General features: G+C 39.5%; 2 protein-coding genes across 7 annotated transcripts in view; one reads left to right on the top strand and one right to left on the bottom strand.

Moving 5' to 3' along the window:
• Positions 1-16,706, top strand: part of GPM6B (glycoprotein M6B) — a 105,415-nt gene extending 88,709 nt beyond the window's left edge. For 4 of the 5 annotated variants that reach the window (XM_041416464.1, XM_041416462.1, XM_041416463.1 and 1 more), the window contains 6 exons: positions 2,585-2,771; positions 6,084-6,240; positions 9,364-9,535; positions 11,415-11,488; positions 11,799-11,864; positions 12,547-16,706. In XM_041416464.1, coding sequence (XP_041272398.1) covers positions 2,585-2,771; positions 6,084-6,240; positions 9,364-9,535; positions 11,415-11,488; positions 11,799-11,864; positions 12,547-12,627 — 737 coding nt within the window. In that variant the 3' untranslated portion in view covers positions 12,628-16,706. The remainder of the gene's footprint in view (positions 1-2,584; positions 2,772-6,083; positions 6,241-9,363; positions 9,536-11,414; positions 11,489-11,798; positions 11,865-12,546) is intronic. The other variant, XM_041416465.1, reaches the window with a different exon arrangement.
• Positions 16,707-17,134: 428 nt separating this feature from the next.
• The window catches only part of OFD1 (OFD1 centriole and centriolar satellite protein), a 30,444-nt gene continuing 19,715 nt past the window's right edge, over positions 17,135-27,863 (bottom strand). For both annotated transcript variants that reach the window (XM_041416505.1, XM_041416504.1), the window contains exons 17-23: positions 27,320-27,455; positions 24,447-24,547; positions 20,949-21,068; positions 19,710-19,861; positions 18,962-19,132; positions 18,268-18,338; positions 17,135-17,319 (exon numbers count right to left, since the gene is read on the bottom strand). In XM_041416505.1, coding sequence (XP_041272439.1) covers positions 17,274-17,319; positions 18,268-18,338; positions 18,962-19,132; positions 19,710-19,861; positions 20,949-21,068; positions 24,447-24,547; positions 27,320-27,455 — 797 coding nt within the window. In that variant the 3' untranslated portion in view covers positions 17,135-17,273. The remainder of the gene's footprint in view (positions 17,320-18,267; positions 18,339-18,961; positions 19,133-19,709; positions 19,862-20,948; positions 21,069-24,446; positions 24,548-27,319; positions 27,456-27,863) is intronic.

Raw genomic sequence — 27,863 nt, 5'->3', positions numbered from 1 at the left:
CTCTTGGAAACATGCTGGTTTGGGATGCTTCATGTGTTTGCAAGCTGGTTGTGTGCTGTTTCCAGGTGTACCAAAGTCTCTCTGATTCCTTCTTTAGTCTTGGGGTCAAGGTGAGTAGTTCCTGCAGTTCCACATTTGGGCAGTTTTCTCTGTTCACAATAATGTGGTTGCTTTAGACACCTCTGAGGGTGTCTAAAGCCAAGATACCCTTGGTTTTGTTCTGCACTGAGAAAATGAAGGCCACCCAAATTCTGTGATGCCTTTTTACTTGGACGGCAGAGGAAGACAAAGAGTATGGCCACAAAGACAATCTGTGTAGCTGCCAGTTGCTGAGAGGGGGTCTGCCACTGTTGCCTTGTGTTTGAGGGCCTGTGGATTAGTGGCAGATACTGTCCTGTGTTTGGGTAAGGGATCCAACGAACTCCTCAGGGCAAACGTCCTGCCAGTGGCCTGGAAAGATGGCTTGGCAGTATGGGGTATTAAACATCAATTCTGGGCCTACACCTGTTTTTACCTTTGTCAGGCTGCTCCCATTTTCTGAAACCAACAGCTTTTCTTTTGGATCTTGTCAGTCTCTTGGTTTTGCTTCCAGCTGTTTTTATTTTCTGTCTTTGATAGGATCCTTCTCTAAAGCAGTCTGTGGGATCAGCACTATTTAAGAGATCAACCTCTCCACACTAAGCAATGATCAGGTGTTGATTCTCCTGCTTTAGGAATGTGGCTCGAATGGTGGTTTGTTCTGTTCTGGGTTGTGACCACAAGTGTGTTGTCTGCTGGGTCAGAGCATGGTTACTTTTGGATAATTTTTCATGGCTAATCCTGCACCAGGTGCATGCATTCCTTGGATTAACTCTGGGAGTTTGGACCTGACCTGGGAGCAGATGTTGCGGAGGAGAGCCAGGCACACGTTTGTGGCTGCTCTTGCGTGTGAGCTGATCTCAGGCAGATTCCCCAAAGCAGAGAATTGCTCTGCAAGGTTTGTTGTCTGAACTCAGTTCTGGACCTCTGTGATAAAATGAAACCCAGAGATGATTTCCTCTGATAGCGTGCATTTAGATTTTGTTTGGCCCATCACTGCCGAGCTGCAGTGTTTGTTCATTTGGCAGTATTTTTGTCATTAAGATAGTTTCTACTGAGTGGACTCCAGCTGTGGACTAGACTATAAAACCTTCTCAGCCTTGTTTCTATACAATCAAATCTTGTCTGCAGTTAGTGAAGTAATTTTGATGGTGATAGCTGCTTAAGTCTGACTAGGGCATTTGCTAGTGACTCTCTAAAACAAGAGTTTCTCACTTATGAAATGGGAAATCTTTCAGTTATCGGATGCATATTATTCCCCAGTGCCTGCTCTGCAACTCATTCATTACTGGGAAAGGGAGGGGGATAAAAATAAACTTGCCTCATGTGGTGGCTGGAGACTTGCTGATCTTTGCGAGGAATTTCTTGGGTGGGAAGATGTGATGTCCTCATTTGCCAGCTGTCTCTTGCCTTCAAATGCTTTGTCCATGTAGTGCCTTGCCATAGCAGCAGTGGCTGTCCTGCAACGCTGGTCGCTCCATTAAGCGTTGTCTTAATGGCTTGTGTTCTTTGCAGTTGTATGAAATGCACATTAATGGGGACAGCTTAATGCCATCACCCTGAAGTAATGAATTGGTATGGATTGCCATTACCATTATAGCGCAGTTAAAAGCTGTGTTTGTTTCCGATTTACATTTCCCAGCTTTGTAAGCAGATGGGGTTTCAGGCCACGCAGTTGGAAGGAACCTGGCAATTCAGCTGCAACCTCCTTATTACAGTGTTCATACAAATAGCAGCTCTGGGGGGGTGTTTTGTTAACTCAGACCAGTTAAACAATGCATTCCAGTTGATCATGATGCTGCAAACTGTATTCAGGGATCACTGTAAATCCAGTGTATCCTATAAAAAGCTGGAAATGGATTGTCTATGTAATACAGCTTCATACAGCTGCCCTTGACAAAAATTGTTACTCTTTGGACCCCATTCAATTTTTCTGTTGTAAAAGTATCTGTATCCCTATAACCTCATGTGGATTTATATAAAAAAGTAACTTGGGAGTACTGGGAAGTGTGGGGTAGTTAAGTTTTGTGGACCTAAATGTATTCATCTTCTAATGGAAGTGCAAAGCACCTCCTACTTTTCCAAAAGGCTTCATTGTCTTAAGCAGTTGCCTGTCTAGCTCCCAGAGTATTGCCAGCATAGCTGCCATTAGTAAAGCTGAAACATGGTGAGCTCTGGATGAGCAGCTGAATTGCAATGGATCACTTTAGACAGTGATTTTTTTGCTTTTTCCATTTCATAGGCTGTCTCATCGATCTCCTCTTGATCCTGTAAAGACAGGAGCACTCAGCCCACTTTCTGGGCTTTGAGTCCATATGAACAGATCTGTAGGTCACTGCTTTAGAGGGTGATGCTGTCTTGTACCACCTATAGATTTTTTGCTTAGCATGTCAATGCCTGGGCCTTTTATTCCCTCTGGCTTCTACCAAGTGGAGGACGAATATTCTTTTCCTCATAATTTGCTTTTTGCTCATGACATTTCTTTTGCTTTCTCTCTTCTGCTTAGGTTGCTTTGAATGTTGCATTAAGTGCCTAGGAGGAGTGCCATATGCTTCACTCGTGGCAACCATTCTCTGCTTCTCTGGGGTAGCTTTGTTTTGTGGCTGCGGCCACGTGGCACTCACAGGAACCGTGTCTATCCTGGAGCAGCACTTCTCCACGACTGCCAGTGACCATGCTTTGCTGAGTGAAGTGTAAGTATGCCTCCCATTCCCACTATTCATCATAACACCCTCATGCTAAATGAGTAGAGATGGATTCAAACCTCAGTCTCCATCCCTGAGTATTAGGTTGCTTGTTTTTGTAACGGCGCTCAGTCATTTACACTTTTTGGTGTTCACATAAAAGAGCCAAATGTGTGTCCCAGTACACCTGCTTATACTGGGACCAGCACTATTTAATATCTTCATCAGTATCACAGGCAGTGGAATTGAGTGCACCCCCAGCTGCTTTGCAGATGACACCCAAGCTGAGTGGTGCAGTTTGCTTACCTGGAAGGAAGGATGCTACCCAGAGGGACCTTGAAAGCCCGGAGGAGTGGGACTGTGTGAACCTCATGCTGTTCACCAGCAGCAAGTGCAAGGTGCTGCACCTGGGTCAGGGCAATGCTCAGTATCAATACATGCTGACAGATGAAGGGATTGAGAGCAGCCCTGCCTAGAAGGACTTGGCGGTGCTGTTGGATGAAAAATGGAACAGGAGTTGGAAATGTGCACTCGCAGCCCAGGAAGCCAGTTATATCCTGGGCTGCATCCAAAGCAGTGTGACCAGCAGGGTGAGGGAGGTGTTCCTGCCTCTCTGTGCTGGTGAGACTCCACCTGGAGTGCTCAACATAGGAAAGACATGGACCTGTTGGAGTGGCTCCAAAGGAGGCCACCAAGACGATCAGAGGGCTGGAGCACCTCTTCTGTGAAGACAGGCTGAGAACTGGGGCTGTTTAGCCTGGAGAAGAGAAAGCTCTGGGGAGACACTAGAGCAGCCTTCCAAAACCTAAAGGGACCTACAGGAGAGCTGAAGAGTGACTGGTAGCAAGGCCTGTTGTAACAGAACCAGGGGTAACACTTTTGTTTTAAGAGTAGATTTAGTTTTTGTTGATGACATACAGTAGGAAGGTATGTCAGGGATAACAAGCATGGTTCTGACCATCCCTCTTCAGGAGAAGCTGAACTGATGTATGAGAAAAAAGAGAGAAAAAACTGGAGAGATCTACAAATGTAGCCTTTGAATATAAGCACAGGTGAAATATTTGGGTCATCTATGTTCCGAAGGCTTCTCTGTGAGGTCAGAGGAAGGCCTGGAGAGCTGCCTTGGGTCCCATGTCCAGCAGCCAGCCTGGCCATGTGTGGCTGTGCTGAGGAGCCCCTGTGATGAGCATGGGGGGCATGGCACATACAGCACAGGCAGCAAGCCTGACAGGTGATATTTGAAGACTCTGGTATCAGGGCCCTATGCAGCACACTTAATTCTTACTTTCTTTTTAATTTCTGTTGTCATTGACTCCTTGTATATGCTTGCAGGCATAGACCTGCCAGTTTGCTGCATGCCCTCTGAGCACTGGTGCTGGTCCCACAGCACCATTTCAGGGCTTCCTCTGTCCACAGGACCCTCTGTACCCTCACCTGCTCTGGGACTGCTCCCCACTGGGGTTCCCCCTTCCAGCACTGCCCACACTCAGTCCCTGGCTGTGGCTGGCAGTGTGTCCCCAGCTCCACGGCATGAGCCACCAGGGCCCTGCAGTTAGACACAAAATTTAGTCAGAAAATATAAGCAGCTGTTCTTCAGTAACTGGGTAACGAAACACCCTGTGCTTGCATCAGTCTCCATTTGAGCAAATTAGAAGAAATTGCAAAAGCAGCAGTCACAGGCAGCAAGTTTTATGTTTTGGAGAGTTGTTGACAATGTTTCTTGTCATGTCAGCTCCAGCAGCTGGGGAAATGCGTAATTCTTACCAAAGCAGCTCAGGGCTTGGCTCTGTGGAGCCAAGGGAGAGAAAAATACATTAGTAACACACCCTTTGGAATAGACTTTTTAAACCAGTTTTCCTATTACTAATTTCTGGTAGCATGCATTGGGTCTCTCCTGGACTATTAATGATGGTGAAATGATTTCTTCTATACTCTCTCAAATCCTGAGTTAATTTTTTTGTTCTTCACAGCATAGATGCAACAGATTTATCCAGTTATTTTTAATCAGTTTGGAAAACAAAGATAACACTTCCCACATAAAATTTTAAATGAGCAATGTCCTATTTTGATACAAGAGTAACATTTAACTATATAAATGGTAGTCATCAATTTTCTTTAAGCTAAAACATTCAGATGCTCTTTGGAGATCTATGCCAGCAGCTACTTGGTGGAGAGTGGCAAGAATCAGAAAAAAAAACCTGGAGCATTTATCCTCAGAAAACTGGTAGTGTGGATGTATAAAATTAACCTCTTGGTTCTGTATACAACTTCATCAAAATAACCATCCCAACAATCAAATTCATTTTAGGAAGTTCCATGGAAATCATGCTAGTAACAAAATATGACTTTTGAGGACCAGAAATGTTGTATGGAAGATCTGGAATTCTGGTCTTCCAAAATAATTAGTTTTGGATACAGAATCTGATTGATAATATTTAGAGATTATTCTTTTCATCTACCTATTCTAGCTAAAGGAAAAATACTGTTAAGAGTGTCATTGCAGATGGTAGATTTTTAAAAAATCAAGAACTTTCTCAAATAACATCTGAGGGAAGTGCTTATACCATGTGCCCTGAGATGATCTTCCTCTGAGTGGTTCCAAAGTACCTAAAACGGAAGCATTTCCTAAATAACTCTTCCGTTTAGAAAAAAAATAAATTAACATTTTGAGGCACTCAGCAGTGCTGTGACTTAAAGCACTGAAACTACCAGCTCACTTGGAATTGCCCTTCCAGGCTGCAGAGCAGCCTCATGAGAAATGACTGCATGTTTGCTGAGTTTTGTATCAGACAAATATTGCTGAATTCAGACATTTTTGCAGACTTAAGTTAATCAGATTTCACAGGTGGAAATGGTGAATTTCAGGGTCTGCTTCCTTTCCCTAAGCCAAAGGAATGACCACAGGGCCTGGTAGTTCAGTCAGGGGTGCAGCTCCAGGCTTTGCCACTTCAAAGCCCTGCATTGTGCCTGTCAGCCGTTCCCAAGTTAGGTGTCAGGAGCAGTAAGAGGAAAAAGGAAAACCTCCATAGTGGAGGTGTGAAATTGCAGCTTTAACATGGTGTCTAACACCAGTCAGTGTAAGGACTGCAGCACCAACAGGAGATGCTCAGGTGGGTGCAGGAGTAATGCACATCAGGATTGCTTACCTGGGAAGGGGCACAGTTGTAACAGTGTTTTCCTGCAGTCTACTTGCTTAAAATGCTAAGGAGCCTTGAACTTTGTTTCTAGGAGTTGTCTCTCATTTATTATAATTTGAGAGGACTAACTTTGTTTTTATAGGACTGAAATCTAATTATATAATTTCTTTCTTTTCCATTTTAGAATACAGCTAATGCAGTATGTAATTTATGGCATTGCATCATTTTTCTTCTTATATGGCATAATCCTTTTGGCGGAAGGTTTTTATACAACAAGTGCTGTGAAGGAGCTGCATGGAGAGTTCAAAACAACAGCCTGTGGCCGCTGCATCAGTGGAATGGTGAGTGGGGTCAGCAGTGGGAACATCAGTCTTTGCTGGCTAAAACCTGTTGACTCCTGGGTTTTGAATAGCAGAATTTTGTTGCCTTTTTTGTTTAACTCCTTGTGGGTGATCAGGGTCAGTCCATGTCTTGGTTCTTCTCTGAACTTCAAGAGTGCTTGGTTAAATCAAAGTGCTGCAGATAGGCTGGGTGGGGGCTGCCATGGCCTCCCCTGTCATAAAGCTGAACCCACTGGTCTAAAGTGAACTGAGGAGACTGCTAATTTTAAAACACTTAATGTGAGCCAAAATCAAATTCATACTTTTAAACATGGAACGCTTGAGTGATGCTTAAAGGCAGACTGTAAAATGGCTGTGGTTTGCAGAGCTATTTAAATATCAAACTGTAATGGCTCTGACTTCCATAGTCAATTGTGCTTGAGTGTCTGGATCCTTCAACAAACAGTAATGAATGAATGAAGCTTCACAACATCTTTGCACTTGAATCAAGTATTGATTTGCAGATGGCAAAAGGCAGACAGATAGAATAGCGAGGCTTTTTCGCAAAGCCCCGAAGTTACCAGCCATGTTCTCTTCAGCATACTTCTGTGTTAGAACAAAATTGTAAGCAAAGTTTAACTAAAAATAAAACTTCAGATTCTCACCCACGTTGTCCCCAAGGGCACACTCTACAAGAACAGCCATAACTATGTTTCTGAGAGATTTCAAAGCTATTACTGAAAATCTGAATTCAAAGCTCGTAGTTATGGAGGAAGCTAAGCAGTATGACAGATCGCCCACGGGAAAGTGTGGGTGAAAAGAGAAGAGGCTTTTGATGTGATTGTTGCATTTTAATATACAGTCTATATCCTGAACTTAAAAAATGTGTACTTTCAGCTGGTTAAATACAAAAGAGATGCATGTTTATTTTCATGAGAGTTAGCAATTTTCCACTGTGTTGTTGGGTACTTACTGAATTTTTCAAGAGCTAATAAAAATAAGGCATCTGATAATTTTCCAGTTAAGCAGCTATTTGCTCTTTTTTTTTTTCTATCAAGTATGGTCTTCACCAAGGAGCAAATTTAGATCTAAAGCAGTGATCTTTTGGATCTTTTCAAAAGATCCAAAATAAAGTAGAAACAGACACATCCGTGCATCTCATCAGTGCAGACAATTGCTTGTGCAGTTGAGTAGTGGCAGGCACATGATTGTCAGCTGCTTATACAATTAGCAGTGTGACACATGGAAATAGGGCAGAAAAACATGTTTTCGTGTTTGTCCATATTTGTCCATACAATGAAGGAGAGAATTTACCAGCTGAGGAATGGCTTGGAGCTCTGATAAGCTGCATTAATGTTTGGTGGTGACAGGAAAAGTGCCTGTCTGCTGCTGTGTAAAACCTTAGGGCTAGAACAAGGTTTGTCAGGAGATAAAATGTTTAACAGACTAGTGACTGCAGCTGAGTACAGGCAACAGGCATTTGGACATACAGTGACCTTTAGCCATTTTGATCAAGAGCTCCTCTACTTCTTTCATTGCATTACTGAGCAAAGTCCTGAAAGGCAGTCCCATCTTGCATAAGGGTTTGCTACAGAAGACAGACTTCCATCTTCCCTAATTTGTGTTGGCTCTGGTAATACAGAATAGCCATTTCCCACAGTTATCACATTAAATGTGAGAGTGAGTGTATTTTTTCCTGGCTATTTTAGGATTTAAAGGCTTTGTGCACTTCCTCTCATGCACACTTCCACATACACATATGCAAACTCATGTTTTATTTGTAGTGTATCTACAGAAATCCTTTAACCTGGACCACTTGGTCCTTCCCAAAATCCAAAGAGAGGATATTCAATTCTCACACAAAACATACAGGTCTGGTGTGTGGTGCTGTCTAATATGAAATAGGGCATTCCACTTGAGTTGTCTGTAAATTAAAGTCTGGGGTTTTATGGGCCACAGTTTTGCAAGAACTTCCACCTCCCCACACATCACCTCCCTTGACTGAAACCTAACCAGATGTTCAGCTGTTGCTCAAATACTTGTAGGGTTATTCTGGAAAAAGCCTGTGGGGATGCAAACTTCCACCACTGCAGCATTAGTTCAGTCCCTTGGTTTGGGGTCAGGTTGAGAATGCTCCTCCCTGAGAGCCTCTCCCCTCCTTGCTGCTGTCCTCTGGCACACAAATTTTAAGATAGTAGGGCACCAGTGCTTTACTGAAAGTGAAGCCTTTCCAGCCCACCTACAGCTGAGAGAACAGCCACAGGGAACAGAGAGCCCAGGAGATGTAACAGCATTCCCCCACCTTCCAAATGGGATCCAAATCCTGGTCTCACCAGGAGGAGGGAGCTAGGAACTGATGCCAGAGCTACTGTTTCAGCATGACACTTTGAAGAGGAGGCAAAAGGGAAGGGGCTTAGTGGGAGGAGGAAGCTGGAGATTTGCAAAGCAATCAGTGCCACATCTTTTAATCTAACCAAAGAAAATGCATGTAATGTAGTGGGGTTTTTTTAAAGAGCAAACCCAAACCAGCAAATTTTAGTTGATAAATCCCTGATTTTCTAAGGTGAAGTAATTCATTTTCTGCTTGGCAGTGAGTATTAGACCAATTGAATCCTTCTGATCTGCTCTTAACGGTCATGGTATGTTTGCAAAAATAGGTATTTTCAAATGTTACATTCCAAATTGATTTCAATACATCAGGGAGTGTGAGGAAGCTCTGTGAGCATTGATTCACTGCATGGTTTTGATTGCAAGTTGTATAGAAATGCTAGTATGTTACAGTTAATTTTAAAAAAACCCCTTAAATTGATTTTTGTTGGAATTTATTGGTTTTAGCCTACAACCAGCATCCCTGCTTAGCTGAGAATCTTGAGAAATCAATGGGCTGCTCTTTCACATGAGGGCAATCTGTTTACTCAAGCAGGCTGATGAAAAAGGAAATGTCTGAATTACTTTCTCTGTAGCACTTAAACTACCAAAGTATTTGTAAGCAATGAGAATACTGATTTTGTGTGCTTGAAAATCAAATGCTTTCTCACTTGAATTCTGAAAGTATGCTTAAGATTACTTTGAAGCATTTTTAAGGAAAATTTAAGTAGTCTTTTCAAAGAATAAACACTACATATTTGTGTTTTCTCTGCCCAGTTTGTTTTCCTCACCTATGTGCTTGGAGTGGCCTGGCTCGGGGTCTTCGGCTTCTCTGCTGTGCCTGTCTTTATGTTCTATAACATCTGGTCAACTTGTGAAGTCATCAAATCTTTTCAGACCAATGTGACAGTTCCAGGGGACCAGATCTGCGTGGACATCAGGCAATACGGTACTCGTTTTAATCCTGATTAAATCCTTTATGCATCCTCCCCGCTCTGTCTTCAGTAGTTTTGTCTCAGCCTTTTCAGATGAATCAAATGCAGAAGCATCTTCTATCTCTGAATGTGCTATTACTTTTCTAATTAATTCACATTACACTGATCTCTTTCCAGATGCAATCAATTTAACTGAACTGACAAGTCACTTATCTGAAATGATTTTGTACCGGTTTCCAATACTGTAATAATAGGTTTGAAAATAGATCAGCCTCAAAATAAACTGCTTGGACACAGTGCTGAGAAATAGATAACCAGATTGTGGGTTTTGAACCCATATGCATATATTCTGTTCTTTCAGAAAGCTGTTTTATATTTGAAGATGAAGTAAATGTCTGCATGTTGCTCTTACAATTACTTTCAGTTAAACAAACAAAAACCTGCAATTAAAAGTCTGCCATAACTAATAATGAATTAATACCACTTTCTGATGACACGCAGAAATCTGAGGGAGCTGGGACAATAACTTAAAATAAGGTCAGGCTTTTCATTTCTTAATGGTGAGTTTTTCCTGAAGTTAATCTTTTCAGCTTCCCTTGTGCAGATCTTCTGTCACCATTACTTTTGGCTTCATTCTAGCTAGCATTTTCTAGGAATGTTTCTTTCTTTGGACTAAGTCATTCAAAGCTGAGAAAATGGATTCAAAGTCGAAAAAGTAAGAAAGCTTGGCTTTGCTCTCCTGTCCAGGTAAGTGCAGTGGAAGAAAAGATGCACTAATTTTAAAAGCAAGTCTTCAAATCAGTTAAACATACACATTCTATTTTAGCAGCTCACAGCAAGAGGCTGGGAAGACATTTTCTTCAGCAGCAAAGCCTAGGAGTGAAGGGAGATGTGCTCCTCCACCTTCCTGCTTCTCTTGGTTGTTTTGCAGCTGCATTAGTGCTGTATAGGGTTGTGTTGGTCCCTGATCAGTAAAACCATTTGGGTTTCAGTGCGTGATGGGAGACAGCAGCTCCCGAACAGACAACGTGTCACTGAACTTTTCTCACATTTTTGGGTGGAAGCAGTAGCTAAAAGGCTGGAATTGTAAGCAGCAGTTGCAGAGAAGCTGACTTGGAAGAAAATCCTATAAAATCTTTTTGAAAGCCATGCCCATCCTGAGATAATTGCAATGACCTCCCACGTATAGAATTGCTAATTCCAACCAGCTGGGTTGAAATGCAAAGTTATATGGGAAAACAAACTGGATTTCTCTTAATTCAAATAGGTTTTGCTTAAGCTTTACATTTGTTACAGGCCTAAAAGTTTATGTTATTTTAAATCTGCTAGATTCTGTTGACTTTTCAGACTTTGAAATCATATAAGAAAAGTAATTGGGAGTATATGAGGTGCAGCAGACTGAACTTTCTTGTAGCAGTGTTCACTTGATGCTTTTTACCTATTGGAACTAAATCAGAAAAAAATCCTGTCATTCTTCCCTCTAGCTCTGTACTCACACCCTTCCACAGTAGTTTCTTGTTCAAGTAGAGCCTCATCTAGTAAGTGCTACCCTGAAAGGTGCCAAGTACCTCTGAGATGCAGATTCTCTCTTCTGTGCTGAGGGAGTAGGCAGAGAGTGCAACTGGACCCAAAGTGCAAAAACCCAACCAACTGTTTGGCTGCCAGATGGGAAAACCACATCTGAGAACATGCCTTAGCAGCAGCCCTCAGTGTGAGGAGAAAGCATAACCTGAGAGGGTTGTTTGAATTCCTGCTGCCAGCTCCAAGCTGTTCCGGTCAACGCAGGGACGCCCAGAATGGGAACACAACTGGCAAGTGGGTGAAAAAGATGAGAGGAACAGACAGCATGTGTTGATTGCTAAAATTAGTGGTTTCTTTTCTGTGGTATTTCAGGTATTATCCCTTGGAATGCTGTACCTGGCAAAGCCTGTGGCCCAATTTTAGAGAACATCTGCAACACGAATGAGGTACAGAAATGTAACCTGTGTGCAGCTTTTGCCTACAAGTCACCTGGGCACCATGTAATAAATACTTGATTAAAGTTTTTGGAGAGAACTCATGCTACTAGTATAAAGAGATTGCTTTAACTGTAACAATGAAAAAATTGTTACATCATCAAAAAAAAAAAAATTATTTTCAGATTTTTATTTTCTAAAGCTTTGCTACCATGTTACAAAGATGGTTTTATTATCCTTATTCTCTAGAACACTTGAAAAGCATTTTATTATGCATTTCCTAATGAATTACTTCAATGTTTTTAACATGTTTTTTCTCTAGTTCTACATGTCCTATCACCTGTTCATTGTGGCTTGTGCTGGAGCTGGTGCCACTGTCATAGCATTGGTGGGTAGTATTTTTTGTTGTTTTATAATTAAAAATGTTCATTTTAGGCTTAAAATGCTTTAAGATTAAATTTTGTATATATTAAAGGTAGTGATACTAGACATGAGGGGGGGTGAGCTGTAATCACCATTATTTGCTGCTATGGTTTGGTCCTCACAAGTCAGCAGGTCCCCAACTTTTGCTTTAGGAAGTCACCTTAACCCGCCTCCCCCATACTTAGGAAAAAATGATTTGCATGTCCTTTCAAAATCCTACTTCTATCCACTATTTCTGCTTTTATTTCCACTATTTATTTTCATTTTGTAGTTTATTTGATCAGCTGCTTATAACCTCTTGGTTTCCTTTGCCTGGAGCCAGGCAGATTGACTGGTCCAGCCCTGCAGTGCCCGTTCCAGGTAGCGGCGGGGATGACTCGTTCCTGTCTAACGCTTCCTCTAGTGGCCAGCTTCTAACCTTGTGCCAGCCAAGCCCTGGTGTAACACTCACAACTGGCTGACAACATGGCCTTAGCACTTGCACCGGGTTATCCTCCCCAGAGAAATGGCAGGTTATTTATTTGCATCTTCACCCTGGAAGGAGATCAGAGTAACATCTGTTGTAAAAGTATCGAGAGTTGCCCAAGTGGGCTTGAGCCGTCTCCTTGTTGTATCTTACTCTCCTGTATTTTGTTCTCTTCCACCAGCTGATCTACATGATGGCTACTACATATAACTATGCTGTTTTGAAGTTTAAGAGTCGGGAAGATTGCTGCACTAAATTCTAAATTGTATAAGCCCAGTAAAAAGCTGCATTGCGTAGCTTGAAATACCACTGACACCCTAGACTAAAAGTCTAGCTTTTTGGATTTTGTTACAGTAATTGTAAATAGCTTCAGTAAGCATCGTTTAGCTTATCAAATTAATGAAATGACTTCTTGTATATGAACTATGATGTGGATGAGATCTGGCTATTTTTTCATGTTGAGAGGATTCAGTTACTGTAGGGGTGTTTATAAAGCATCCTTCTGAAAAGGGGATGTTTTAATTTCAGGTCTCCACTTGATTTCTGACAGTCATCTCAAACAAATACTGGAACAGTTCAGGGTCAGATGCATTAATTTATTCTTCGCCATGAACACCAAATACAAATGCCCCTAAGCATGCAAAATACAGATGGTGTGAAAGAAAAGGAATAACTAAGTAGTGCCAGTCTGTGTTGGCAGAGGTCAGAAGCCCAGGTATTATGAATTAATTTGCTTGTGTTTCCAAATGATTCCATGGATGATGAAATCAATTATTTTCTCTTACCCTTAAGTGCACGCCAAATGATACTCTTAATCTAAAAAAATAAATCCTTGTCGTAGCTCTGCGTAAAACAATCACATTTTTTCTTCTGGACCCTGAACTAGTAGGAAACAGCCTATAAATAGCTTCTGCTCTTGTATGGCTGCACTTTAGTAACTGATTTCTCAGTAGCCAGATCTCAAAAATGTAAGTATGACTGCACAGGAAGCAAAACCATGCATAGATCACAGGGACCTTTTCACAGTGTTGGGGGGAAGAACGAAGGAGAAGTGAATCAATGTTTTCAGATGTAGATGTTTTTGCATGAAGTGTGGGCAAAAGAAGTTGGCAAGAGACGAATGCACAAACTAGAAAAACAAACACATAATAATTTTAAAAAGAGAACCGTTTGCTATATACAACTCTTCACCTGAAGTTGGACAATGGAAGTTTAAAACGTAGCTATAAAAATACAGGATTAAGACTTCTTAACCCAGACATTGCATGCTTTTGCTTAGTTTTGGACTCATGTTTTGATGTTTAATTTTTCGATGTGTTAATGTAGCCTTGTTCACGTAAATAAAACGGTTCACAGTTTCAGGTTTTCTTCCAGGGGGAGGGTGGAATTCTCATCTGCTTGTTGGGGGAAAAGACCTGCTGGGCTCTGGGCTTGGATATGCATAAACACCACGACCTTAGAGAGCAGTTCTTCTGAGCACCTCGTAGTTTACAGATTCCGTATATTGCCACGTACAAAACTGTTCTCCTGCTTCCCCCCATTCTGCATTTTAGTTGACCCGTACAACTCTGTAGCTCATTTTAATATTGTTGTACTAACTTTCTCTAAATTGTGAATAACAAACTGAATTATTAGCATGCCAAATTCTAGAGATCTTTGAAAAATAGCCTCTGTGCTTGTTTTAATAACAGAATGCTTATTAACGTAGAATAACTATTTTTTTGGTCGTTATTTTAAAGAGCGTCTATTAATCTGACTAGCAGCTTGCTTTGCCTCTTGACATGCTCACTCGCCATCATGCTCACCCTTCTCTTCCAGATCCACTTCCTCATGATACTGTCTTCTAACTGGGCCTACTTAAAGGATGCAAGCAAAATGCAGGCCTACCAAGATATCAAAGCAAAAGAAGAGCAGGAGCTTCAGGATATCCAGTCTCGGTCAAAAGAGCAACTCAATTCTTACACATAAATGTTTGCCACAATAATTCAGCAGAAGAGTTCTGTAGCTCTGACAAATCAGCAAATAGCTGCTCTGCAGTACAGATGTGTGTCTAGCAAACAAAATTAGAGAGAAGTGTAAAAGCTTCACATTCCAGCTCCTGGAAAACTTTTTTAGGGAAATTGTCCCATTGGTAATCTTCCATCCTTTCTAAAAGAGAATGGAGGGTTTATTCCAGGCATTTTAAAAGGCAACACTTTACAAAAAGTGACCAAATTATTCTTCTTTGAGACTTGGTATTTAATATTTGACTTGTTCTAGAGCATGACGCCCTGCACCAAACCCTGGTGGCGGCTGCCCCAGCCGGGCAGGCAGTAGATCTGTGCAGAGCTCGGGCACGTGCAGGGTGTGTGACTGAGCTCCTCCCAAAGGAACCCGTGTCCAGCTGGGATTTCTGAGAGGAGCTCCTGTGTGTGTGTGATGGCACAGCTGCAGCAGCTCCCAGGTGGTGCAGGGGGGTGTTTGGGAGTGCCCCACTCCTGGGCCATGGGAGCAGCTCTGCTCCTGTGCCACACGTCACATCCCTGTGCTCACCTGAGGGTCGAGCAGATCTCCCAAGTTCTAATCTTTTTATTAACTATTTAATGGAATGTAGATCCCTGGATCTGGATAATGATCCCCTTCTTTGAAAATAAATGTCAGCTTTGCCTTAATATTTATTTTCTATAAATGTTGTAGCATTTATATAGTGGCAGGAGACCATTATCCTACATTTTAAGTAAGTGAAAGTGTTACCTTATTAAAATGACACTAATCTGACAATTCCAAATGAGCGGATGAGAAAGTTTGCAGAGTTTTACACAAACAATAAAATTTGCAGCCATAAAAATAATACAGGATGTCCACCTTTCTCTATCTTGGTGCTTAGCAAATTTATAGTCAGTGCTTATGTGTTTTCCTTTTTACAAATTAATTAGCACACTAAGAAAACGTGGTGTTCAGAAAAAAAAAAAAACCAACAAACAAACTGGTGCCATTTTAAAGTCATTTCCCATAGAAGTCTGCCTTCTAATTAATGTTTTTTTTCAGAAGCATTCAGTGATATCTTGAGTATTAGTGATGGTATATTTGGTGTTTGTTCTATATGATATATAAATATATATATATATAAATGTTGGGGGGGAAAAGTAAAAATACATCATTCATTTGAAAAAATTAAACATTCAAGTCATACCCCTGCTAAGCTGACATGTGGTTTGGTAGTTTTGACTGTTTGTTGAATATACATCAAAGGAAGCACAAATTCCTTCAAATCAGTATTAAGAGAAAAGGCATTTTTGGGGGGGTATTAACTTCAAATATAATTTCTTTTGTTAACTATTGAAGTCTAATTTGACAGTTTCAAAAAAGGGGCAAAGTTGATTGATGTAGAGCAAATATGACAAAATAGCCTAGTGTATGTTCTTACCTGTTGCATGAAGGAGACATTTCTACAGCAATGCAGGTGATGTTCTAGCCCAGTGTTTGCATAAGGGTAATAATGGAGGCAGTGTCTTAAAGCCTAATTCTTTTCTAATTCAGTGTAGCTATTACTGGGAGTTTCTGAAGTTTTGTTTAAGTAGTCTAATATTTTTATGTAAAGAGCATTAAATTTTGCTATGTATAAATTTTTGTAACCTAACAGTGAATCAATATTTTCTATCAGTGCCAAGGGCTTCCTGTAGTTACATCCAAGTGTTAAAATAAATATTTGTAGATAATAGACAACACTTGTGTATGCTTATTTGAACCCAGACCTACAGCTACTCCATGGCAGTGCTTCTCTAGGCTTTATGTCTATCTGAGGTGAAACACGTTCTGTTCCAGAGCTCCCTGCCCTCCTGCATGGGGCAGGGCTGCTCTGCAGGTGCAGCTGCAGCAGCAGTTGTGTGCAGCATGCAGTAGTGGTAGTTGTTCCAGGCCAGCATAATGCAACAAGCACTACCCCTTCCCCACATCCGACTGGAGCAGTCACTCAGAAATTCTGTAAAGGCCAGAGTGGCTGCAACACCAAATTAAGCAGCATGCAAAATCAGAGTAACCACCACATCACATTTTAGCTTCATTTCAAAAAGCAAAGTTTGTATCTGTCACAGTTTTGGTACATTGTGTTTAAACATCCAGCAAATTCAAGACAGAGCTTTGGTTTCTTGCCCCTAAATTCTGTCAAACTTGGCTTCATGTTCTTGTAGTTAGTTCAAGATGAGCAGCCTCAAATGCAGTGCAAGTTGTAATATATGCTGCCACCCAAAATTACTTCATTGATAAAAACTACTGTATTTTATACTGTAAATAAAGTTTAATGATCTTGCCTATAATCTACCTACAAAATACAAAGCTTAAATAAAGACGAGTTAAATAGCATTTAACTCTTTTATTTTAATCTCTCCATTCTGGGCTGGTTAATACCAAACAAGGTGATACATGAGAGGGGCTGCTTTTGAAAGTGACTCCTGCCCCTGCCGTGCAGCAGAAGGGACGCCTTATTTTGGGTCTGCCACACTCAGTACTCTGAAGCTGTGTGAGCCAAGTGCCTCCACGGGACACCTTTAAAAGCAGGTGATGATGAGGGAATTTTTTCTTCCTTTCATCCACACTTTGAAACATTGGGGGACGGGGGTTGGCAAAATTTACAAAGTTTAGAGGAATTCAGTGCCAACACAAATCTACCCAAACATACTGATCAGTTTCTGTTCCCTGCTTTGTTCTTTCTCTCACCCCACCCAAGGGCTTCCTCCTGGATTAGTAGCACATCAGGACTCCCTGTTTGAAATGAATGACTGAAGTGATGAAACAGATCAAAATCCACTTTATTAATTTATAATTACACAGCCTGCAGTGTTGGTGACTAACATTTATTAGAAGGCACAAAACTACTTTAAAAATATCTCTCATAATAACAATAAAAATTTAAAAATCAGCAGCTATTGTTCACCAGAAGCTTTCATCCACGTCTCCGTGAGAAATGTCTGCAAGACTGTATTGATTATAGGAGGGAAGAAAATAAAGTGGTATGAGTCCAGTGTAGTTTACCTTAAATCTTAATAGTCATTTTAAAACAGAAGTTAAGAGACTGCTGTTTCAGTGACCTGCTGACAATAAAACCAAGCCAAAAGCAGGAGGATTTGGGCCTTCATGAACTGAAAGCCATCACCTATACCTCAAAAAGCAGAACTGTCTTCTGTAGTGCTCACTAAGTGAAATCAACACAACTGGTGCCAATTCAGGAGCAGCAGGGTAGGGTCTGTTTAACAGCACAGACAATAGTGAATCATAACTATGGTTATAGTGAACCTGTATGGGGTTTTTTTTCTAACTGCTCCGTATTTTTTTGCTTATTTTCAATTCTACATCTTGGAATAATTTAGAGGAGGATTGTTTGGTTTTTCTCTGGCAAGCAACTAAAACACACATCTGTATTTATCAATGCCTAGAGAGATCCAGAGGAAATGCCTGGGTTGTTGTGACTCAGTGCAGGCAGACAAAATCTCTGAATAGAGCATCTTAAAAGTCCACAATGCCACTGAAAAGTCAAAGCTAGGAATAGACTATGGGCGAGGTGCAGCACAGACAAACCCAGGGTGACATCACCCAAGAACAATCCCTCAAACTCCAGCTCTCTGTGAAGGAAGTTGGATGCTGCTCAATTGCAGATAAAAAATTGTGAGTGCCACAACTACTGAAACAGATGATCAAGTGCAGCTCTCAGATGTGAGTTACACACCGCGCTTAACTTGCATATACAAGAATTGGAAGGATCCTGAATTTTTCTGACACAATTGCTTTTGATTAATAATTTATTTTGATTTCTAAGGAGGCAGGTGTCTCTTAACATAATTCATACTAAATCTGTTACAACTATATATTACAGTTATTATTATTTGTTAATATGGAGTAGGAGAAGTGATTAATACATGAGCCTTACCTGACATCATTTTCAGTAGACAGAAGTCCTTCTGAAGGTGACCCTTCTCTTATTTCTTCTTTTTTTGAATCCTGGTAACCAAGAGGAAAATACACTTTCTCTAACCAGTCAGGTCTAAGTGATCTAATAATAGCAACTGGATTTTTAAGGCTCATAACTGAAAATAAAAATCTTCTGAAGGACCAACCCTATTTCTACAAATGCTACACTGGATCTAGAATAGTAAAACTGGAAATTTAGATCGGGATCATGTCTGAACAAAAGCATCCTGCATTCCTTCACTGAAGTAATGTCCACCCATACCTCTTCTTTAACGTCTGATTTTCCATTTTGCCAGAATAAATTTGTTAGAGGAACACAACCTGACATGTGTAGGTTCAGACTATATTTAAACGCAGTTTAAGCTAAAAATTGAGGACTTTTAAATACTGTCCTAGTACCTTAAACAAACTAACAAACCCCTCACCCAGAGGATACCAGCAACCAGAGGATACCAGCAAGCTTTCCATGTTTTTTCTTTTAGATCATCACACTTTTCCAATACAAACCCAAACACTCTGCTCTGCAGGTTGTTACATAAAGTTTATAAATGAAGAAAAAATCAAATGTGAATATTGTTTTCATTCTAAGCATGCTTAGCAAGACACAAATTTGGTCAATAATATTTTTGGGACTGTGTTTTGAGAAGAATCACCTTGTTTGCCAGTTCCTGCTCTCTGCTCTGCTGAATTAATCTCATGTATTTTTCTAATGGATTGGAAGGAGGATCCTTTACATTATTTTCAGCAGCAGTGTTACTATGCTCAGATTTTACTCCCTCTTTATCTTCTATTTCTTCATCTGTTTTCATCAAGTCTTGGTTATACTTTAAGACAAAAAAATAAATACTGATTAGAAAAATACATTTATACCTTACTACCTGCAATACATGCAGAATTTCACATTAAACTCAGTAAAACACACCAGTCTAAACAGTATTAAACAGGACCTAAAAATCCAGAACATTAAACACTAAGTGTTTAAGCTCAAAGGGATTTAAGCAAACTCAAGGTCTCCTTATACCCTCTGCTTCCCAGAGTACCCTGGAAGTCCTGACAGATGGACATGAACATATTCTGGTGGTGTCCCCACCTGCAGTGGCCACACCACAGAGACAGCAAATGTTCAGCTTGTTCCAACAGCATGGTGACAGTGGCCATAAAACTGTAGCTTCCAGTTACATGAGGCAGGGAAGGAAAGGCATCTGTTTGCAGTGAAAAAGTCACTTTGCATAAGGAGACACTCTAGTGAGACTCTGCTTAATCAGACAAGTACATAAAATAACTTAGCCTCTACTACTTTCACTTCACAGAATAAAAATCTAATTTTAACCAAGTAACATATATAGCAATCCTAAAATGCAAGTCACTACAAAGCTGCATTACTGTGAGAAATTAAATTACCGTCTCTTCGTTAAGTTTTTCCATTTCTTTTTGCTCGCTTTCCAAAGCTTCCTGTTCTTTCGCTTTCCTTTCTTCTCCTGCTTTCCTTTCTTCTTCTAAGTTTTTCTCAACTTCTCTGTTCTGTTCTTCAATGTGCCTTTGATCCAGCACCGCTGTGAAAAATTATTTCAACATCTGTAGTTTGATTTATGTAGTTCAGTGATCACTACAAGAGCATACAAATCAGTCCCAGGCTCCTGTATAACGTTAACAGCAAATGAAAAACAACTGCATATATTGTTTGCACATACACCAGACTTACTCTTGGGTATGGGGTCATGTGTTTTCCCACCTCCAAACATTTTTTAGTCTAATAAATGACCCACCAAGAGTTAACGAGTAGAGCCAAAGTACAGGCCAGAGATTTGACAGATCTGTGCACTTCTCATTCCTGTCATGGCTGTTCTTATTAAACAAACTTTTATTATCCCTGTTTAAAGGCCATGTTACTTTATTCTTTCCCCCTCTACAATGTGGTTGGATATAATTCTTTATATTTATAAAGCAAAGTATTTAAAACCCCTTGGAAAATTATTGCAGGACATGCAGCTGATATGACCAATGTATTTAAAAAGCTGTGTACAAAGAACAGCATTAGATAGCAATGAGATGGGCAAACTAAGGCCTGGGAATCACAAGAAGCTAGAAAGCCCTTCTGTAAATAAAAAGAACCATAATGTTTCCATCTAGAATAATTAGAAAGGCAGCATATGCTGACTATATATATTATTCTCATCTATCCAAAGAATTAAAACTGCATTGTGATAATACAGTTCACCAACATAGTCAAGAAAAAATTTTTAAAAATCCAGACAAATAGTACATAAAATACTTCACAACATTTAATGTCTCCTATTCCTATCAAGAGCAGAAATTATATTTAATAATTATCCTAAAGAAAAAATAATCATCTCACAAGAGGCTGAATCATTTCGGAGGTGGGTGTTGGAGTGGGGATGGGTGGCAAGAATGTTTAAATTAAAAGCAAATTTAACTAAAACCAGGATGAAAAAACTCATCCCCATACAAAAAAGCAAAGGAAAACACTCCTTTCTCTTTATTACAGAAATGGCACTTTCTTGAAAATTTTTAAATCACACCAGCCTACATACCTACAGACTCTTAAATATTTGGCTTTCTGTGTTACACATTTGACATTTTAAAAGGGTACTTTCTTTTGTGTCTGAGCTGAGAACTCACTCAAGTCCTGCAGAGAAGCGGCTGTTGCTGGCACAGGGGCTGTGACACAGTTTCCATCGACAGTGTCCCCAGATGGATGCAAGACATCACTTTCACACTCCTCTGGTATGTCCCCCTGATCTGGAGAAGAAATTTGAACAATGGCTTCATTATATTGTAATTGCAAAAGTGGAGCACAGCAATGGACAGAGAGTGTGGGAATGGCTAGATTAGAACACAAAAATATCAGCACTAATTGAGCTTTTTCCCTTCAACTTGATCATCTCCCTGAGAATTAAGAATTATCATAGGCTGTACTTGCTTCCTTAATTACAGAATTGTTAGTTTTGAAATTAGCTATTGGAACACATTTGTTTATAAAGCCAAAACTGTAGAAATATACAACAGAAACCCAAGATGTTTTCATTTCTTTACATAATCAAGATACAACAGAAAAATTGGATATCCAAGTTCAGCTCACTGTTTTTATGCATATAAAAATAATCTTTAACTATTTGGTTGCACACTCTTTAATGGGGTCCTTGCCTTCTTCCATGCACAGGATGGATGCTGCTAACTCAGATATTCTCCATTATACTATATTTTCCCTGTGCAAGGCTGGCTCTGAATTCACAAAAACACAATTACTGTCCTTCCTCTTTGATCATTGCTGTGATATTCAACTGCTTTTAAATTACTGATTTGCAAATATGCAGGCTGCTTTTATCTCATTTGATGTGAGACAGAAAAAAAGAGTTAAAAAAAGATGTGGCCATTATCTCTAGATAGCCAACCTGAAACACACAGGACTACTCTCCCAAGAACTTTGTGTAACATAGCACAGATACTCTATGTATCTCTTCAGGTTTCGGGTAAAGCTTTAGAAAACATCAATTTTCATCCTTTATATACTAGCAATGCCTTTTTTCTTTTCCACATAATAATAAAACTGAAATATTTTACATTAAAAAACCCAAGTCAACCAAACTGATCAGCCTCTCTCTCTCTGAACGGTTTAAATTTCTTTAAATTAAAATTCTTTTAAAGGAACTATAGATGAAAGCACACCAGAAAATTTCTTCAAGCTGTCATTCTAAGTTAGGAGAATGTTATCAGTTTCTACCAGCTCCACGCAAGAAAATAAATTCTATATTCTATATGGGGTGTTTTATAAGACCAAAATAAAGGGCTATCACACTCAAAAGAAAATCTATTCTGTTTTGTTGCTCTCTCTTAATTATAAAGCTATCAACATTATTTCCATATGAGGCACCAATAAGCATCAGGTGTATTTAAATTTAAAAAAAAAATCCTTTAATAAACTTGTACCAGTTAAATATTACTTCTAACTTCAAAATGACTGCTAACAACATAAACAAACAAAGAAACCCAAACCAGAACCATTACTGGTGAAAAATATCTTAAATTAACTACTCTGCAAAGGAGAAAAAAGGAACTCTGTACACTTTCACTCTCTTTTTAAGGGTGGACAGCAAGAGATGCATTATTCCCTTACGACAAGCACATCACCCAGAAACAGTTGCTGCCAAGATAATCTGCTGATATTTTCTTTCTAGAATTCACTCAGAGTAGGACTAAAAGATTTCCATATTTTCTGCTATCTCCTTTAAGTCACTGATTTTTTTTACTGTTACCAACTTCATCCTTCACTATATCTTTTTCTGTATTTACTTCTTAGTTTTTACTTTCTTACCCACCTCTCCCTGCAATTTTTCCTGAGCCACCTCCTCCCCTTTTCAGCCAATCTGATTTCCTCCTACATACTAAGACTGTCTTTTGATGCAGGCTCACCCAGCTAATGCACTGTTGATTGAGAAATCATCAGTATATGTGAACTCTTAAAATTATTGACCACCACACATCACCAAATGATTCATTAGTACCTTACTTGGGCACAGCATCTACCCAGCCCTAATTGCCAAGAAAATGCCAGTTTGTTGTCATATGTAATAAAATAAAAGTGAAATATGTAATGTATTCCCAAAAGTCTCCCATACAAAATTTAACAAATAAATATAAGTCTAATTAAAATGTAAGATGAGTTGAAGCCATTAGTGGCTACAGGCTTGGTTCACATTCAAATAATGCATTTAAAGCTTATAAAAGAAATACATGAGAGAAATAAAACCAGCTGAGTAACGAGTAAAGCATCACAGAGAAATGCACAGATGAGGCATTATCTTCTGCCAGTTATCACTAAACACTATCAGCACATCTGCTATTTAAACAAACATCTTTTTTGGTTGCTTGCTTTTAAAATACTGAAAGCCATATTCTCACAGGGTCAGGAGAGTGAGCAAGGGCTCCACTCCATATTCCATATGACCTAACCACAATCCAAAGAATAAGCCACTCTGGGACCCAAGAAAACATTCACACCAGATAGAACCACTGGTTGCAAAGAACATACCCCTAACTCTCCCAGACAACAACCACAGTCTCTTCACCAACTACGAGTTTAGTTACACCACACAATGCCACATTTCCACCAAGCCTCAGGACTTTACAGACCTCAGGAAATGTGGAAATAGGGAGGGTTAGCTGGCTGTTCACATCTTCCTCATTGACAATTTAATTTACTTTAAACCCCCAGTTTCACGGAAGATAAGGCTGCTAAGGTTCAACCTTAGGATGCCACTCAAAACTAAATAAGGCCTGTAACTGTGCTTCTGTTTCTCACTCTATATATAAATGGCTATGAAGAACATCAAGTTTGATTACCCTCTTCTTTCTACACTATCTTAGTTACATCAAAGATTTTTGAAAACTGACCCTGCAGCATACAGAGAGAAGGAAACATTTTATAGCCTGCAATCAAGAGAGAAGAAATGCAAATAAATGAAATACTGACTTTAGAGAAAAAAAAAAAAAAGTTAGGACAAAATTTAGGTTCAGTAACTGAACCACATGTTCCAAAACTACTCAGAGATGCTGATTAATTAACAGCATAACTGCAAGAGTTCCTTCTTTCCACATTTACATGCAACCTAAAGCAACTTCTAATTCATACTGCTACTTAAGCCTCAGTTACTGAAGGAAAAATCAAGACTGCATGCAACAGCTACAGAAACCTATCTTTAGACTTATAACCTGGTTCTAATTTGTGCAGCAAATATAATAAAGCCTCAATTTAGTTCACATACTAATACACTTTTCTGTTTAAAAAAAATTCTACACCATTTTAAAACATTCCAAAGCAACCGTCAGACCTTCAGCAGTAATCAGAACAAGGTTATGCAAGATTTCTGAACAAATTTATGTCACAAATTTCAGAACCCGCTCAATTTAATATCTGCTTATTACTATATACACTTACCTAAAGATGCAAGAATGAAGAAATTTAATACCCCATCATCTGAGACATTGGTTTTCCCTAATTCAAAAATCAGTCAGAAATTTTTCTCTCCAACTACAGTCTTAAAACTATGAAGACGGTTATCCTGTAACTGTTAAGCCCTAAGGTGTTAAACAAACTGTGCAAAATGCACTAAAACCTACCTTCAAGAGTAGAAATGTGTTCTTCAAGATCCTCATACCTTAGTTTCTCTGGTTTGTGAACATCACTGAGATCTTGTTTATCTGTTTGTTGACTCTGAAGTCTGAAAAAAATAAGGAAGACTATAAATAAGTTCATAAATATAATTGCTGAACTTCTAAGAAAAAGCCATCTGAAATTCACTCACATGCTAAGCAACAGACTATGACAAACCTAAAATCCATGAAATTTTCTGACTCAAATTTAAGGTATTTCAATCCAGTTCTTACCAAAAGTCCACTGCATTCCCCTTCAGCCTTTCCCCAAGGCCTTTACGTGACATAATTTTATTACATTAAAACAAAAGAGTAAGAAAAAACATAAAAAGAAGAAATACAATAAATTGTGACAGTCAACTGAAACTAAGATATTTGCCTTTTTAAGGTTTGTGTTACACTTTAATTCCCATTTTGATGTCATCTTAACAGATGTGTTTGACATGTATTAGGATTAGATGTCTGGCAAAACAAGAGATGCAGGGGTGAAAATCTGGGTTCTATCAAAATGGGGTTAGTGCCCCCATTCTAAATCCCTGTTTATCTCATCAGAAAGATAATGTGAAAGAACAATGTCTCCCACGTGACCCAGCTACTAAACTCTGACCAGAACCAGAACAGCAAAAGGAGTGCAGGTCACTAATGAAATTCAGCATCAGCACTTCATAAAGGAGCTTACTTCACACCAGCTGGTGCTCTTCATCACAGCCTGTTTGTGCTTACCATTTCTAAGGAATATAGGTCTTCCATAGGGCAAAAGTGGAGAACAAACAATACAAAACATACCCCCAACAATGAGATTTGTTCATAAACAAAAAGTGAATGTGGGAACAGACAAATAAAATCCACATTGCCAGAAGGATAGTTCACTGAAATCAGTGGGGAAAAATACCCTGTAAATTAAATAGGACAGAGTAAATTATATTTCAAGTTTTTGGAAATCTACTTCATGTTTTCAGTCTTTCCTTCACAGAAATGGTAAGTGCTAAATAATTCTTAAGGGTGCATGTCACTTCAATACTGTGTCCTGCAACACTGCTAGAAAGACAGAACCCACTGCCTCAGTAACAACCCTCAACTGGTTTCTTCAGGCTTAAACAAACAAACAAACAAAAAATCAGGTATTAATCTGCCTTACAACACTAGTCTTCCTGTCTGTGTTACTGGTTTCCTTCATAGCACTCATATCTTGGAACATAAATAAACAAGGAGCTCCTGTAGTCGCAGAAGCAATTGTTCCCCACTGTTCTTTCCCACTGACAGAGGTCTGACTTCTAACAGCTTGTCACGGATGTTACAGCATCATATTCACTTTTCTTGCCTTTTCAGTGAAGTTCCCATTGCCACTTAAAATCTACAGGTCATAAACTAATCCCACAATACACATCAGTGATGTGGCATTTGCCTAATAATAAGAGTAAATAACTGGAAAAGCCCACACATGCATTTCTCAAATATTTCATGTAACAGAAAACAGTCCAAGGCACATGAAATTAGAAAATACGCGACAAAAGAATGTTTTTCCTTTGAGAAAGTCTTGGGAAAGCAGCAAGTTCAAGACAATTACTGGGACCTTATACCCTTGCTTTGTCATAAGAAACTCAAGAAAGCAACAACAAACCATAGCTGCCTTCCCAGACCCAGGTCTGTCCTCTGCAACACAACTTGCTCATACTGTTCACTCTTCAAGCAGGATGGAGTCTACAAAATCTTCCAAAGAAGTACAGTCCCTCACAGGATTAGAGCATTTTCCTCTATCACCTTAATATGCAGGTTAACAGTCAACCTCCACGTTTTAAGGTCTGTCAGAGAAGTACAAGAAATCTGAGACACACCACAGAAAATGTGAATGGCTAGGGAAAGGAGACACAGTTTCAAGGGAATGCTTAAAGGAAACTGACCTCACAGTCCCTAAATATCCCAACAGCTCATTTTGAACACAAAAAACATAAAGGCTCTCCCAAAATTCTAACAAGGTAAGACACCTTCTCTGCATTAAATGTACGTTGAGCCCTTGATAACAACAAAATAAGAAAGGCCTACAAATGCCTGTTAGAGCTGCCCCAGCACAAGCTGTCTTCAACCACCAAATCAGGAACGACGGTTAGCAGGTTAAAGACAATTCAGCTGTCTCTTCTGAAGAAAAAATATTAAAAGTTAAGTCCTAGAGATGCTTCTGAAGACACATATTCAGGATACTTGTTTTGGAGAGTGGAGGCAACACTGGCCATTAAGAACAGAAGAACTCCAGACATTGAAATAGGAGAAACAGAGCCAGAAGAGAAGTCATTTTAATGCAGCCTAGTTTTGTCAAGTGATTAATTTACCTTAAAAAGATCTTAAAAAAAAAAAAAGGAGAAGAGTTGTGCTACCCATCCCATTCCCACATGCAAAGAAGACTGGAAAATTCTACTTTGAAAACCAGCATGTGAACAAGCTCTTCAGAGAGAGAAAAGAAGTAATAAATTTAGCATTACAGCTTGTTAATGAATGAAGTGAGAATGTACAATTGCCTTGATTTAAATTCTCAAACAGGAAGCAGAAATTCAAATGCTACAATTAGCAAAAGCTCATCAGTCAGGTCACAGATGTGAAAAATAGAGACACAATAAAGAGACGTGGTTTTGCTCAGAGGAAAGTGTTTAGGGTTTTTTTTTATAACTAGGTTCCACTTGAGGCATGCTATTTAAAATGGAAAACCTTATTCATCTTTAGAAAAGTTATAAAACTTATAAAATCAATGGCTTGCTTGATTTGTAAAAGCAGCTATCACTGTGAACAACTAGATAAATGTTTCTTTAAAAAGCAGGTTAAAAATGTTGCTTTGTAAACAATGTTACCTGTTTTTCTGGCCATGACTGGATGGAGAGGAAGGAACAGACTCAGAAGATGAAAGCAAACATCGCTTTGAAATAGGAGAAAGAACCTGGTCAACACTCTGCTGTGAAGAGGTAAGGGATGAGCTCTTGATGCTCTCTGCAGAATAAAAATCCCACAATTTCTATTAGCTATTTGTCCTACTATTTCTCAGACAAGGCTGGTTGTACAACATATGCATTATTGGTTCAATGTGCATGGACCTAGGAAGGAAAACAGTCAAATGCATGAGCTAATTTAAAGGAAAATAAAAAAACACACAATCCTTCCACTTGCAGATTATGCAGCAGAACAGCTGTTGGATCTGCCAACTGTAAGTATTTTAGAGAAGAACATACTTCTTCCTTTCATCCTCCAGAGACAGGTGCTGATAACTGAGCTGCACTTAACCTCACTTAAAGGAGAAAACAAATCTCAGACTCACATGCATGGTCTCTTCTACCTCTTTAAATCTACCCTGGGTTGCTCAGACTGGTATTTCCAAGAGAATCAAAAAGCTCCACAGAA

The sequence above is a fragment of the Onychostruthus taczanowskii genome, unplaced genomic scaffold (genome assembly GCF_017590055.1).
Source record: "Onychostruthus taczanowskii isolate IOZ18803 unplaced genomic scaffold, ASM1759005v1 scaffold52, whole genome shotgun sequence".
Lineage (NCBI taxonomy): Eukaryota > Metazoa > Chordata > Aves > Passeriformes > Passeridae > Onychostruthus > Onychostruthus taczanowskii.
This window is presented reverse-complemented; position numbering and strand designations above follow the sequence as displayed.